This window comes from Saitoella complicata (assembly GCF_001661265.1).
Source record: "Saitoella complicata NRRL Y-17804 unplaced genomic scaffold SAICOscaffold_23, whole genome shotgun sequence".
Taxonomy (NCBI): Eukaryota; Fungi; Ascomycota; class Saitoellomycetes; order Saitoellales; family Saitoellaceae; genus Saitoella; species Saitoella complicata.
This window is the reverse complement of record NW_017567014.1, coordinates 194,340-208,980: the sequence shown is the minus strand read 5'-3', so window position 1 is coordinate 208,980 and position 14,641 is coordinate 194,340. Positions and strand designations below refer to the sequence as shown.

General features: G+C 53.5%; 6 protein-coding genes across 6 annotated transcripts; 3 read left to right on the top strand and 3 right to left on the bottom strand.

Annotated features, from left to right (window-relative positions):
• Positions 1 to 1,328: 1,328 nt before the first annotated feature.
• SAICODRAFT_36846 (uncharacterized protein) lies at positions 1,329 to 1,681 on the top strand (the record flags this gene model as incomplete). Its single annotated transcript, XM_019168529.1, has 2 exons — positions 1,329 to 1,442; positions 1,490 to 1,681. 2 exons carry the CDS (start codon positions 1,329 to 1,331, stop codon positions 1,679 to 1,681), a joined length of 306 nt encoding a protein of 101 aa, XP_019022001.1.
• Positions 1,682 to 4,518: 2,837 nt separating this feature from the next.
• SAICODRAFT_21236 (uncharacterized protein) lies at positions 4,519 to 6,177 on the bottom strand. Its single transcript, XM_019166395.1, has one exon. It carries the CDS (start codon positions 5,896 to 5,898, stop codon positions 4,534 to 4,536), a length of 1,365 nt encoding a protein of 454 aa, XP_019022000.1. The 5' UTR covers positions 5,899 to 6,177; the 3' UTR covers positions 4,519 to 4,533.
• Positions 6,178 to 6,437: 260 nt separating this feature from the next.
• On the bottom strand, positions 6,438 to 8,374 carry SAICODRAFT_21235 (Pal1-domain-containing protein). Its single transcript, XM_019166394.1, has 2 exons — positions 8,162 to 8,374; positions 6,438 to 8,107 (listed from the first exon to the last, which is right to left on the bottom strand). Exons 1-2 carry the CDS (start codon positions 8,166 to 8,168, stop codon positions 6,450 to 6,452), a joined length of 1,665 nt encoding a protein of 554 aa, XP_019021999.1. The 5' UTR covers positions 8,169 to 8,374; the 3' UTR covers positions 6,438 to 6,449.
• A 486-nt stretch (positions 8,375 to 8,860) lies between these two features.
• SAICODRAFT_27250 (uncharacterized protein) lies at positions 8,861 to 10,236 on the top strand (the record flags this gene model as incomplete). Its single annotated transcript, XM_019167018.1, has 4 exons — positions 8,861 to 8,878; positions 9,020 to 9,038; positions 9,117 to 9,311; positions 9,443 to 10,236. 4 exons carry the CDS (start codon positions 8,861 to 8,863, stop codon positions 10,234 to 10,236), a joined length of 1,026 nt encoding a protein of 341 aa, XP_019021998.1.
• A 316-nt stretch (positions 10,237 to 10,552) lies between these two features.
• On the bottom strand, positions 10,553 to 12,200 carry SAICODRAFT_96435 (uncharacterized protein; the record flags this gene model as incomplete). Its single annotated transcript, XM_019172046.1, has 2 exons — positions 11,890 to 12,200; positions 10,553 to 11,837 (listed from the first exon to the last, which is right to left on the bottom strand). Exons 1-2 carry the CDS (start codon positions 12,117 to 12,119, stop codon positions 10,553 to 10,555), a joined length of 1,515 nt encoding a protein of 504 aa, XP_019021997.1. The 5' UTR covers positions 12,120 to 12,200.
• A 523-nt stretch (positions 12,201 to 12,723) lies between these two features.
• On the top strand, positions 12,724 to 14,451 carry SAICODRAFT_36842 (acetyl-CoA synthetase-like protein; the record flags this gene model as incomplete). The annotated part of the gene is made up of 2 exons (XM_019168528.1): positions 12,724 to 12,751; positions 12,806 to 14,451. The coding sequence occupies 2 exons, from the start codon at positions 12,724 to 12,726 to the stop codon at positions 14,449 to 14,451; spliced, it is 1,674 nt and encodes a 557-aa protein (XP_019021996.1).
• Between the last annotated feature and the right edge of the window lie 190 nt (positions 14,452 to 14,641).

Here is a 14,641-nt window from a genome sequence, read left to right as displayed (position 1 = left end):
ACTGCGAGGAAGAGTACTGGTGGAAGCGCGCCAAGCATCATTCTGGGCGTCAAGAGATCGAGGGATGATGATGGAGGACCTGGTGACAAGAAGGCTAAGGTAAGCAAATGGTGAGGCGTGCATGAGTTGATGATTGATCGGTTGCGGTAGGTGGTAGGCGATGTTGATCTCGATCCGACTGGATACGAAGCGTGGCGTGTCCTACCGTCACCGAAGAATGGCCGGAATATCATGACGAGGAAGAGTGCGATGTTGGGATTGCGATAAGTGACGGTGTCATGTGGGGGGAGTGCAATTTTGGAATGTTCCGGGGGATCTTCCGTTGCAGTCCCGTCCCGACTCTGAGCGCGGTCAGGGAGGTGACTGTCGCCTGCAACTATCCTGGTCGAAGCGGGAAGGGTGCGACTATCATGATCTATGGTAATGATAACAAAGGGAGCATCACGTTCCATGCGAAGGGCGAAGTCTTGGGTGACTTTGCAATGTACGGTGGCCTGCACATCTCGGGAGTGGAAGTCGGCGGAATGGCTGTCCAGGGCCGGAGAGCACGTCACTTTAAGGATGAATATGCAACATATAATCAGAGGGAGTACGAGTGGGGAAATGCTGCGAGGTGGGGAAGGTCCTCTTCCTGGTGATTCGTTTTTAGTACACCCACGCGCACTTAACCCTCCCGCACTTCCCGTGCTGCTTATCAAGCCCACGCGTTCTTTCGCGATCAAGCAGGACGTGAAGTGCGGCTCTTTGTGAAGAGCTTTGCATTGTCCTTAAATACCTATATCATGCCGCTGTGCCGCGTTGCGATCGGTGGTGAGTTGAGTTGTTTGTTCGGGAGGAGCATCTGGTCAGCGTGGGAAATGACGGGTAATTATTGGATCCTGAGCCAAGGTGCTCTAGAAATTGCCTACGTTGTTAAAATAATTGACGTGAAAGGCCCGCAGCCACGGCTGAGGCGGTACTGTTACCGTAGTCGGTAACCCAGAGACGGCACATATGGGACTATGCCCAGGTATACGCATACATGCGCAGGACCTCTTCTCAACGAAGTTTCTGCAAGTTGCATACGGGGTGAAGTGCCAATGTCCCAAGGCACAAGCAAACATCCAGCTTGGCTCAGCCTTATCCGCCGACATGGTGATTTTCTTCGTGGACCGGCTCGAAACCGCGTAACCGCGCGGTCCGATATTGAATCGTTACCGGGTTCACACTGCGGGACAGTGCATGCCGAGGACAGCAAATAAGAGCAAGAGGCCACGACTACACCCATAAACTGTTCACCCAGGTCCAGGTGTTCCTATAAATACTTGGCACTTTCCACTCATTTGATGATGGAGCACGGGTTGACTGTGTTTGATTTGGTCGCTGCGATACTCAGCTTCGCTCTCCTCCCTCTTTTCATCGTGTCGATGCACAACCGCTGTTGTCCTTGCCAATCTCTCGTTGTACGTCACTTCCACACCCTACGTTCTTGTCATTAACATCGTTTTAGTCGTATCGCTCGCATCGCCACACAAACACTCCGCCCAAGTGCACCTGTCGAGTAAAACCCGTCACAATGCCGTTCAAACGAACATACCTCGCAACGATCCCCGAAGAGGTACCCAGTATCGCTAGCTGGGACGATATTTACAACATTGGAAAGTCATCATTGAGTGTGGCGGAACGCGGCTTGCCGATGTGAAAGCCGCGGCCGCCTGGGGGTGCTATGAGAGTTCAAGTCAGCATTTTTACTTCAGTCACATAGGTATTCATCAAGGCGTTCATAATTTCATAGGTATTCTCACGCTCAAATATGTATGCCGAATGCAGTTTAGCGCGGCTGTATCGTAGCACGTAAACAAACAAAGTCTGGTAACGTAGACAAATCCCTGACGAGACCAGAGGTGTTGTCCCACCTACACTCTCTACAATGTCAATCATTCCTTCATTGGCGGATACACCGCCTCAAGACTCCGGGCGATCATCGATCTTCTTCAACGCCGCAACGCCGTGGGACGCATCGAAATGTCACCGGACGCTGCGTCCGCTCAAGTCGAAGATCCAGGCTCTTTCTTCTTCCAAACGGACTTCTCCGACAGATTATGCGTCTGGTAATGCTGTGGAGGCAACTGAAGGGCGGGTCAGTGGATCAACACAACATCGCCAGTCGGGGCCCTTCACGGTTCCCCTTCCACCTCGACGGAAGATCACCAAGAAGTACTCAGCTACGTCGAGTACGAAGCCCGCCAACACATCTGCAGCAACCACTAGTTCTTTGACCAACTTTGCAACCGGATCATTGGAATATACCTACGACTCCCTCCTCCAAACCGCGAAAGCCAACGCTGCACCGGCCCTCGCAGCTGCCTACGTCTCAATCTTCGTCGCATTTCGCATGGTCTTACAAACATGTACCCCATCAAATTCTATTCGACATTTTTCCACCCTCGCTGAACGCGCAGCAGCGATGGTTGGTAGGTGTATTACCTGGACCGAGGGAATGGGCGTACACCAAGACGAATGGTATGATTCGATGCATAGTCAGTATCGGAGGACGGCAGTGGTGGGCCAGGCTATGCAGTTTCTTGCAGAGGAAGGGGAACTGCTGAGGGAGTTGTTGCCGGCGTTGATTGCTGTGAGTGTACATCATGAGGAGAGGGAGGGAGCTGCGGTATTGTTGCAAAAGCTGATCGAAATGACGAGGTGGGAGGAAGAGGGGGCGCAAACATACAGGTTGGTTGAGGCTTTGGCGAAGATGTGTCGGAGGTCGTGGATATTGAAAGCGCATTTGACGCAGACGTTGACGATTGAGCTCATGCTCAAGTCGGCGTTTACGGAGTATATCGTGCAGGGTGCTGGGAAAGATGAACACTCAGGGGGTCTCCTTGCCTCTGCACTTGAGTTCAGCGCAAGGAAGTACAAAGGCTTCAAACGATCTTCGACAGTCGCTGGACAGGTGGATACCCTGGAACATGTCATACATGTGCTTGGCGTGGAGCTCATCAAGGTCTCTCTTTCTGCGAGTACTGAAGAAACCGCCAGACGAGCTGCAGACGGAGCAACTTCACTACTAGCACTGTACTTCAATACGGGTACGCCAAAGACTATCGAGATCGACAACACACAGCCATACAAGACAACGCTGTTTCCTACGTTGGCGGCGGGTATGGCACTCCGGTCACATCAGCTTAAACCCTCAGCAGAGTTGCTCACAGCGTTACAGTCGCAGCTTCGTCGGCATGCGACGTCCCTGACTGATGATTCGCTTTGGTCCGTGGTTTTTGAGGCTTACTCATCCTCCTCCGCATTTCGCTCGCTCATAGGGGATTCTGTATTACCGACATCACCTACTTTGGCGGCGAATATCGCAACTTGCTGGGCGATGAAAAATCCCTTTAATGACAACGACGCCGCGACATGGGCGGCAGGAATCGAGAGAAAGGCCATGAAGGCTGATAGTGGCTCCGAAGGTCGGCGGAGATGGAAGTTCGATGGAATTTTGGATGCGTGGGTTGCTGCTACGCCGGTTGGGGTGTCGAAGCAGATTGTGCGAAAGGGACCAAGAAAAGTGATGAGGGACAAGGGTGAGGATGACGAGCTTTTGATGGCGGGTGAAGACGAGACGATGCAGGAGGACGGTGAGGATGAGGCGGAGAATGATTCGCGAAGTTCATCGCCTGAGACGGAAGGAGGACTTCACGTTTACTCACCCTCAGTTCCGGCACTGGCTTCAGCGCGGAAACCGTCAGCTCCACGACTTGACGCGACGATTAGGTCCGCCAAGATGGTGAGGAAGTGGTTTAAACTCTTCCCGAAGTCGGACGAGTCCTTTAATTCGCCATTGGCGAACAGGAACTCGTCCGCCGTCGTTGCGCCATCGCCGTTAGCGAAACAGACGGAGGGAGGTCTAAAGAGGTCGCTGAAGGCATCGAATTTGGCGGAGATGATGGTACCGAGCCCGGTACCGGTAAAGAGAAAGCAGATGACAGAGTCAATGTTGCCACGTAAAAAGGCAAAGGTGCTTTCTCGTTCAGCATCTGATTCCATCCTGAGGATCTACGAAGATGATACCCACCATAACAGAGGAATGCGCAAATCCAAGACTCAGACCTCGCTATCCATATTTGAAGATGATGAAAAATCTGTCTCCCGCGGACAGGATTACAGCGACGAGCTGCTTCTGGGCAGTGAATTCCCGGCACCACGAAGTCAAAGTTCAGGAGTACTACGAAGCCTCGGAGCAAAGAACGTTACGAAATCGAGAACATTGTCGTTGGCGTTGGCAAAAAAACGTAAATCGGCTGGCCCGATCATGGTGGAGGACGACGAGATCGCATTACTATAGCTATGATACCCTACATCACGTACAGAGCACCAGGATTCTACGTTTTAGATCCCATGGGGTATATTTCTTTAACATTACACATAATCCTTACCCCTAAATTTCCCAATTTGTTCCAATATTGCATGCATCCAAATGACAAATAACACCGAAAGAGTCCCAAATCTGACGTTTTGCCCCACTTTCCATCACCATCACCGTCACCACTACTGTTATAGCTGCTCCACGAACCTACTTCTCGAACTCCCATCATGCTGAACCAACGTCCGTCCAATCGGATCCCGCTCCGGACCCTGTCCTTCCCGATACACCGTACCCGTGCCCCCTAACCTCTGAATCCCCGCCAAAAACGGCGGCGGGGGTCCATTACCGACGCCAACCCCCACGCCCGGTACCTGGTCACCCCTTCTATGCGGACTTGCCGGCGGACTCAACTCGTACACACTGGAAGTATCACTCGCCGGAGGCGGGTTACTCAGTCTCCGACCAGAAATGACCACGAAGCCTTCTGTTGACTCGGATTTCGGGAGCCCTTTTGTGGGGGTGTGCATACGTATCGCGAACGGCGCAGCGGATGCTCCGATTGCGGTCATGCTGTTCGTATTTGGTCCGCGGCCTCCAGGGCCTTTCTCGCGGTAGGGGGTTGTTGGGTCGCGTGCAATATCGTCTTTTAGGCGTCGGTGACGGCGGAGCATGAAAAGTGCCATGCCCAATGCAATCCCGATTGCTCCGATGCCGCCTAGAACTCCGCCGAGGACTGGTGCCAGGGTCGGGTTTGTGGAGGAAGAGGTGGAGGTTGAGGACGGTTGGGGGAGGGTTGCGGTCGTGTCGGAGGTTGCGTTTGTGGGGAGGACGGTCCAGGATGTCGCTGTTGGGATGAGGGAGGCGTCGTCGGATAGGGCGTAAGTTGAGGAGTAGATGTAAGTGAAGTTAAGGAAGTAACTTGCGGTTGTTGCGTTTGAGGATGATGTTGAGTTTAGGTTCGGTAGTAACGTCGTTCTGGTTGATACTGCTGATGAGCCGCTGAGTGACGAAGTAGCATTTGCTGTGTCGGTACTTGCTGAGGGTGCTGGTGTACTCGAAACTATTGCGGAAGCTGACTGTGAAGGATCTACGTTTGTTGAGGGCCATATCGATATTGTTGATACCTCTGACCACATCGAACTGGCTGGTATCGACCCATCCGCAGCCGTCGTACCTATAGCGAGCACCGCATCGGACGTTGTCGTTGGTATTGACGAATCAACCAATAATGCCGCTGTTTCCGCCGCCGCTGCGTCCGTAACAGGTGTTGAAACAACCATAGTCCCATCCAACGCACTCGCAGCAACATCCGTTGCGCCGGCCACGACATCTCCAACTACACTCGTCGGCTCCGCAACAACGTTCGACGCGTCCCCAACAACCTCCGTAGCCGCCGCAACCACCGAAGTCACCGCCGCTGCCGGATCCACAGGCGCTGCTGCTCCAACTGCTCCTCCGACATCCTGCCGCACCTGCAACGACTTTGTCCGCTTGTGATGATGCTTATGATCGTGTTTTGGCCGACGGGATGTTGATGTATGCGTATCTTTCATAGTCTACCTGGGCTATGACGAAGCGAAAAGTATCGAATCCAAGATGAAAGAGAGTGTCAATGATTGTAACCGCCGAAACGCGTGAATGTATGCTCGTGTTGTGAAGGTGTGCCGTGTGCTGATGAGCCGGAGGAAAGGGACAATTGAAAAGAAAGGGAGTGTAGATGGAATGAAACTTTGAAGCTCGGTAGACGGGTAGAGACAGACTGGGATGCACTTGGCTAGTTGATCGGAGGCACCTTCAATACTTCGTCTCTTTGGATGGATGATCTTCAGTTGGGGTGCATCTCCGCTCACCGCATCCACGATCCCTGGAATGCAATACCAGAACACCCTGCATACGGAGATGCCCAAAACAAACCCCGTTGTCAAGCGCAACCATAATAAAAACCAAAGTCATACAATTGCAAAGTAAAACAGTCTGTTAATCATAGACGTGATCGTCACCCCATAGTAATCTCTAGCAAAAACAAATACCCAATCCAATTCCTTAAGCTTTCCCTCGAGCTCCTAACGCGTACGCACCCTCCTCTAGCAATATATGTGTCTACTCACTCCCTCCTCTTCTTCGAAATACTCTTAACCCTGCTCAACAATCCGCCTCCACCCTTCTTCTCCTTTACTCCCTGTCCAGCAAAGTAATCTCCCTGTCCAGCCCTCTCACCGGCCGGAGAACTAGGCAAGCTCGTCGGGCTCGGCCTATTGTCGAACTGGATCGAGGTCTCCTTCCTCGCGGGGTCAGACTCAAACTGCTGCGAGAACACGTTCGGCTCTTCCCTGATCGAGGCAGACGAACCCGTAGGACTCGTGATACCTCCGCCAGGCGACAAGATAGCAGGAGACGTCTGCGCCTCATACTCCTCCCTCATCCTCGCATTCAACCCCCTCAACCTCTGAATCACGGACTTCTTCCTACCTAAACCACTCGTGTTACCGCCGAGGGCGTTGTTCGACGACACGGAGCGAGGACGGAGGAAGTTGCTCGCGGCACCGCCTTCATCGGAGTACTTGCGGTGAGCCTCAGTACGAGGAGCGGGTGTGCCCTCGAGGAAAGTGGTGGGGCCAAGACCTTCGGTAGTTTCGCCGTAGACGGGTTCTACCTGAGCAGTAGGGTCGAAACTCTGTCCACGCGTACCGAGCGTAGGGCGTAACTTGGACGTCAACGGCTGCGTAAGGCGAGCGGACGACGAGAAGTCGTTGTAAGCCTCACCGTGGTGGTGCTTACCCATGAACGCCTCCGTGGCAGAAACAGTCTGAGGCGCGTCGCGGAAGTTGAGAGAGTTAGAGGTCGAGTTCTCAGGGAACGCAAGAACAGGAGCCTTCGTGCCGTTCTTGTTCCTAGACGGGCGACACGCATCGAAGGGTCCGTCATGGTGGAAAGTACCGCTTCCAAAGATACCCGTCACATCCAAACGATCGATCTTATCCAAGGATGACACAGGTCCCTTTTTGCGAGAGGCACTGGATCCAGTCTTACCGTCCTTGCGAGCTTCGCGCTCTTTCTCGCGCCTACGACGTTCACGTTCGCGATCCCTGTCCTTCTCGGACGACATATCCGATTTGCGGGGAGTAACCGAAGACTCGGAGTTCGAGCGCGTACGCTGACGGGGGCGGGAGGATGCCATGACCTCCTCGACACGCCTGCTTCGGTCAGAGCGATGACGGTCGTAGTCGCGATCGCGTTCATTCCTCTCGCGTTCGGAGCGCTCCCTGGGACGACTCTTCTCAATGCGCTCACTGCGCTCCCTAGCTTCGCGGTCCCTGTATCTCTCCCTATCACCAGCCTCGACTCCACTCCTGCTCCTAGACGAATGGTGCGGTCGCTCAAGCCTCCTTTCCCTTTCATCCCGCTCCCTCAACTCACGCTTCTCATCTCTAAACTCCTTCTCCTTTCCAGATCCAGAGCTGTACGGCGGAGGCGGGGGAGCATCGTTCAAATCCACCAACATGCTCGTCTTGGCGAATGAGCTCGTGAGACTGTTGACATCGTCGCCTGCGGTCGATGGTCGTCGAGCAGGCGGTGGAGAATCGGCGGGGATGTCGAGGAAGGGGTTTCGGGATATCGGGCGAGGAGGGGGTTGTACGCCTCGCTTGTCGGGGCTTACGGAGCGTGGGGCGGGGATGGGGGGTGCGGTGGTTGTGCGTGCACGGAAAGGGTTGTTGGATGCAAAGGAGGCGGTGGAGGGTTCGGCGTTGACGAAGGGATTGCCTAGACAAGTTATCAGATCAATGCTGCCCAAATTGAATGAACAGAGACATTTACCCAACATGGTGTGCGATTTTCAAAGCTTAATTATACCTCCCTGTGTCGGTATGTATGCTGCGGCCAACAACGGCCGTCAAAAGAGAGCGAGGGCCTGTAAAATGGTGTGTACGGGTGTTTAAGATGAAAGACAGGGCGAACGAGAGAACGACTTGGACCAGCTCTGTCGGTTCTTCTCGAATTGTTGGTTTGTCTCGTATTTCTGGGTGTACGTGTGGGTTTGTTTTGCAGGGTTCCAGGCGGCGGTTAAGGCGGATCAGGGAAGCCCCTGGTTACGGGTGCCGGTGCATTTCATGGAAGGGATGAGGAGGGATATATACGGAGAGGGAGTCAATTGCTTTTTTGCTACAATGGTGATGGTCAAAGCGGTATTCTAGGGTCTTGGGCTGGCTGTGACTGATTTTGATTGCCTGCAAAGCGTAATGGCCATGGTTCTTGCTCCCCAATGAATGCCAGTAGAGACCGGTTCAGAAGGTCCATCTGAGCATACAAAGCTCGAGTAAAAACACGATCCCTTACCTTCCAGTAGCATTTCCACAGTCCTCGTTATTGGTTCCTCCCTCTGTCGTCACTACTAGGCCATGCTCTAAGTGGGACTTTGGCGCGGCGGGTTCAGGCCCTAAGAAATTGCGCTGCACCACCTGACATTTACCAGATCACTGCTCCAATCGCGAAACTCGAAAGGAGATCAATTCTAGAATGAGCGTCGCAACTAAGGTACCGTCTATCCCATCGCATTCTCCGTTCTCGTTTTCCTTGCTTTCGTCATGTTGTCGTCGCCGGAATTCGGGGGGTGAATGCGAGTTGCTCGTCACTCTCGCAGCGAACTTTTGACTGACCATTGTGTGATTTCTACAGAACTTGTTCGACCTCTTGGGTACGATTTCACCGTTATATCCGTCGCTATATTGTCGGCTTTCAATTCAATGGACGAACCACTAACAACTGATTACAGGCGACGACTTCGAGACCGATGCCCTCGGTAACATCAAGCCCGTTGCCGTTGAGGCCCCCAAGCCCGTTGCCAAGGAGGTTGTGAAGGCTACCACCTCCACCAAGACCGCCCGCCGAAGGCCCGATGAGCCCCGTGCTGACCAGCCCCGCTCCAACAACAACCGCAACCGTGGTCCCCGCAATGCCAACGACGAGGGTATGTTTATCTTCTTCGCCGGCAGATTTGCTGCAGCTGCCGACATCGATCGATCTCCTCGGTTCATTTTGGCATCTTTTGACAATCTGCTGGCAGATCTTTCTGTGACTATATGCTGACGTCTACAATAGCTGTCCGTGACAAGTCTTTCCACGGCCGCGAGTCCAACAAGGAGCGCCCCACCGACGAGGACGCCTCCAAGGCCCCCCGTGGCCCCCGTGGTCCCCGTGGCCCTCGCCGTGAGGGCCGTGGTGCTGGTAACGCTGGCACCCGTGGACGCGAGTTCGAGCGTCACTCCGCTACCGGCCGTATTGACTCCGAGAAGGCTGTTGAGCAGGGCTGGGGTAAGCAGACCGACTCCTGGGAAGCTTCCGGTGAGCTCGCTGCCAAGGACCGCAAGGAGGAAGCCGTTGAGGGTGCTGAGCCCACCGAGACCGTCGAGGTTGCTGGTCAGACCGAGGAGGTCGCTAAGGTCCGTGAGGAGGAGGAGGACAACTCCAAGACCCTCGAGGAGTACCTTGCTGAGCAAGCCGCCAAGACCGCTGCTCTCCCCAAGATCGAGGCCGTCCGTACCCCCAACGAGGGTGCCGACGACTCCAAGTGGGCCAAGAACCTTGTCACCAAGCCCAAGGTGGACGAGGTTGAGGACATCTTCTCCGCTCAGCGCAAGACCAAGGCTGCTGGTGCCAAGAAGGACCGCAAGGAGAAGCAGGTTCTCGAGATCGAGCAGAAGTTCACCGAGCCCGCCCGTGCTCCTCGTGAGACCCGTGCTCCCCGTGAGACCCGTGCTCCCCGTGGACGTGGTGGTAACAACCAGCGTGGTGCCCCCCGTGGTGGCCGTGGAAACAACGGTCAGGCCCGCGGCCCCAAGGCTTCTGCCCCCGCCATCTCTGACGAGTCCGCTTTCCCCTCCTTGGGTGCTTAAGCGACTCCTCGTCGAGTCCAATCTCCCCCGCATATGCGGCCATTTCTGAAGTAGTTGTGCGATGATAGGGTTTAGTGGGTGAAAAGGGATACTGTTGAGCGTGAAAGTTATGTCTATAATTCTTGCTTGGTTTTTGGGGCATTGTCCTTTTGTCGTTCTTATTTTGTTTTCCAAAAGGCATATAGCCATTCTTGAAACGCCGATGTTCCTGCCATTCGATCTATTATGAGTGTCTATCCATACAATCAACGAGAGTGAATTCCTTGCTAAACCAAGCAACCTAAGAAGTGCGCCTTGTCACTCTTCTGAGCCATGCTCAGTATAAAACGTACATGTAAGTCATGCCAGACAACCCTGTAATCATACTCAGCCAAAACAACACATTCCCTAGCAACTCCTTATCCCTCATAAACTTACTCCTTTGAATGGCCATAAACGGAACTTGCAACATCTGACAAAAGAACCCATACCCCCTAACCTTCCTCGTAATCATCCCCATTACAAGCTCATGCAACACCGCCGAGATAAAGAACGTCATCATCGTCGCTCCACCTCGAGAGAGTCTGGGACGACATGGCATGTAAACGTGACGAAGTAGCCAATGGTGAACGGGTTTGTTCCACATGCGAGCAAAGGACTCCCAGTTTGCGCAGTTCCACCAGTCGTCGTAGAACAAGCGATCAGCGAAACAGGTTACCTCTGCAAAGACGTTGAGAATGCACTCGAAAATGATATAGAAAACGAGGAGGAAAACCAGCATGTAAGGCCAGAGAAGGGCACTGAGGGCTTCAGCGAAGATGAGGCCAGAGGTAAGGGCGCTCGGTTCCTCAGCGAGATCTTTTGAGGCTTGGGTGAGAATTGGCATGATGTGGTGTTCGACCGTAATGGCGAGAAGGAAGATTGTGCCGAAGGTTGCCAAAGCTTTCTCTGCGACATAACCCCATCGGATACCGTGAGGTGTGCGAGGGTATTCGATGTGGTAGCAGAGTGTCGGAACGAGCAGGTAGTCGACGTAATTCCAGACCGGGTTCTTCAAGTTGGCAGGGTACGTCACATGTCCCAATGTCGACGTCAACTCCAACGTCAAGATTTCCTTCTTCGCAGCATGCAAACCCTCGTTCTCAACCGTCTCGGCCTTCTTGAGTGCGTTCAACTGCTTGCGGATCACACTCAAATGCCCGTTGTATGAACCATAGGAGTGAATTTTCATGAGCATGACGATACTGTGCAGCGTAAAGAACGCGATCGCAGTCCAGCTCCAATCACGAACTGATGCAACGACCATACACGCTCCGAACCAAGCCCATTGCAAGCTGTAATGAAGGACACGACCCATCCCGTTCCAATTGATCCACCCTTTCGAGCAAGCGACTTGAATTGGAATGACGTAGAAGGTTGATAGAATCATCGCTGCGTCTGTCATTGCTACTTCTTGGACATTGTGAATGAAGAGAGTGGCAACGGAGGTTCCGAAGATCCGACCGGTTTCTTTGAGGTTGCGGAGGAGAGTGGTGAGGACGAGTAGCGAGAGTCCGAGCCAGAAGAGGATGAAGAAGCCTTTGAAGGAGGTTTTGGAGCGCTCTGTGTTGTGTGGGTCAAACCTATACGGCCCATTGTCAGCAAGGAGCAACCGAGTTCTTGTGAGCCACTTACGCCGTCAGACGGTACTCGAAATCCAGACGATGGAACAGATGTTTGCTTTCTCTCCTCGGTCTCGTAGCCGTGGGTATCGGCTTCTCTATACTTTCGAGTCCATGATTCTCCTCTCTAATAGCCTTCAATGTCGGAACGATATCTTGTGACGGTCTCGAGGGCGTAGAGATTGCTCGGTGCCGACGAACTGCTTCGGTATTGGGTAGAGCCAGCAATTGACTTGACGACATTTCCTCGGTGATCGTTGTGGATTCCCCGGTGGATCAAAGGTCTTGTTGGGTGTTGGTATCTCTCGTGCTCATGACGTCTGGCCAAGGCAAAGGCGCGCAAACACCCTGCCCCGGCGCAGAGGACGGCAGCCGCCCGCCAAGGAAACCTTATTTCTCATTTAATTGCAGATCAAACCAGCGTCACCAATTCGAAGAATGTTGGTGATAACGCCCGTGGGTTGGTCAGGTGCTGGACATGCATCGGACGTACTGACAAATCACGGGACTGTGAAAGCGGTGCACGGTTGCGCTGATTGTAAACGTCCCCGCCCGCGACCCCTCTCGCTTCACCCTGTCAAGCATCGATTTCATCGAGAGCTCCAAGGCGATTGATTCGTTCTCGGTCGTCTCGGAGGAATCACGAGGAGCGGATACCTGCCTTTCGTCGTCGCTCTTCCCCACTCCATCTGGCGCGCGCCTACCGAGCAACTCCCCCACACCCAAAACAGTCCGTTCTCCACCTCGCTTGGGTGCATCCTTCCCGTCGTATATAAACCAACCACCACCTGATCACCTGCTGTCATGTCATACTTCGAAACACCCTTCAAACAATCGACCAAAACCAATGCCCTCGATACCATCTGCCGCAGATCGTCTTAAGGCGCTTACCAAGCATTTCCCGGACGCTCCTCCGCCCTCCTTCCCAGGCATCAACGTCGCGAATCACCATCACCTGAATCCGACCGTCTGGCTCCCGAGAGCGGCCAGAGTTAGTCCGAATGCTCCCGCGGTGCTTCATCAACACGCCGATGGAAAGACTGTGAGAAGAAACTACAAGCAGTTGAGTGAGCGCGCTGTCGCGCTTGCGCACTGGCTGTTGCAGACAGAGGAGTGGAAGAGAGGAGAGCGTATGGTTGGGATTATCTCGCCGAATACGCCGATGGTTTTGGAGCTTTACTATGCTATTCCTGCTGCAGGTGGGAAGATGGCTGGGATTAATTATCGGTTGACGAGGGAGGAGGTGCAATATATCATCGAGCACAGTGGATCGTCCCTCATCTTCATTGATAAGGAATATGCACACCTTGTGGAGGGATACTCTGGTCCGAAGAAGCTTCGCGTCATTGAGGACAGTGACGTCTCGGCTCTCACGGGTGCTTACGAGGACTGTGTCAAGCAAGGCGAGAAGTATCACCAAGAACTCGGCGCTACAGGCTGGACCGGCCTCTGCGTTGACAAAGTCGACGAAAACGAGACGTTCGGTTTGTTCTACACTTCGGGAACTACCTCGAAGCCCAAGGGTGTTGAATTCACTTACCGTGGTCTCTACTTGACCGCCCTCTCCAACATTATTGAGGGATCGCTGAATATTGCCGATCCGGATGGTGTACCGACGTGTCGGTACCTCTGGATCTTGCCGTTTTTCCATGCTGGTGGATGGACGTATCCTTGGGCTGTGACCGGTGCTCGCGGTGTACATATCTGCCTTCGTAAGGTCGATTACCCATTGATCTGGAGATACCTACTCGAGGAGGGCGTGACGCATTACTGTGCTGCACCGGTTGTGAATCAGCATATCGTGGCTTCCCCATTGGCCAAGAAGCTCGACAGAAATGTGAACGTTATCGTTGCCGCTTCGGCCCCGTCTGCGCAGCTCTTCAAGGATATGGCGAAGATCGGACTCAAGGCGAACCATGTCTACGGATTAACCGAGACATATGGTCCCGTCACGAGGAATTTCTTCCAACCTGAGTGGAGGGATCTTCCGGGGGATGAGATGTACGCCAACATGGCCAGACAAGGAAGTTCCTACCTCACTGGCATGGACTGTCGCGTCGTGGAGACCGGCAAAGTCCCCTTAACTGACGTTCCAAAAGACGGAAAGACAATCGGTGAGATCGTCTTGCAGGGTAACCTCAACGCAAAGGGCTACTACAACAACTCCAAGGCAACCGAAGAAGCCTTCGCCGGCGGCGCATACCACACCGGGGACCTCGCCGTATGGTGGGAGGACGGGTCAGTCCTTATCATGGACCGCGCAAAAGACATCATCATTACCGGTGGTGAGAACGTCTCTTCTATCGATGTGGAGGGCGCGATCCTAACTCACCCCTCCGTCCTCGAAGTCGCCGTGATCGCTATCCCTGACCCACAGTGGGGTGAGGTTCCGATGGCGTTCGTTGTGCCCAAGGAGGGAAAGACAATTGACGAGGCGGAGGTGTTAAAGTATGCGAAGGGTCGGATGGCGGGTTACAAGGTTCCGAAGAAGGCGAACGTTGTGAAGGAGTTGCCGAAGACGAGTACAGGGAAGGTGCAGAAGCATGTGTTGAGGAAGCAGGTTGTTGGGAAGTGAGAGTGAAGCATGGCATATTGGGATTGTATGATAGTATTTGCGTGTAGGATAAGGATACCATTTATGAACATATTTACCCACGCCTGAAGCATTGCAATGCCGGACAAGCAGCCAAAAACTGTCTCGCATAACTGACCATTACAATTACAATCCCAGGTCTACAAACTCTGGCCAATCTTATCGTTCGGAT

Coding starts and splice junctions, on each gene's coding strand:
- SAICODRAFT_21236 (XM_019166395.1), bottom strand. CDS start 5,898: ATGAAAGATACGCATACATCAACATCCCGTCGGCCAAAACACGATCAT.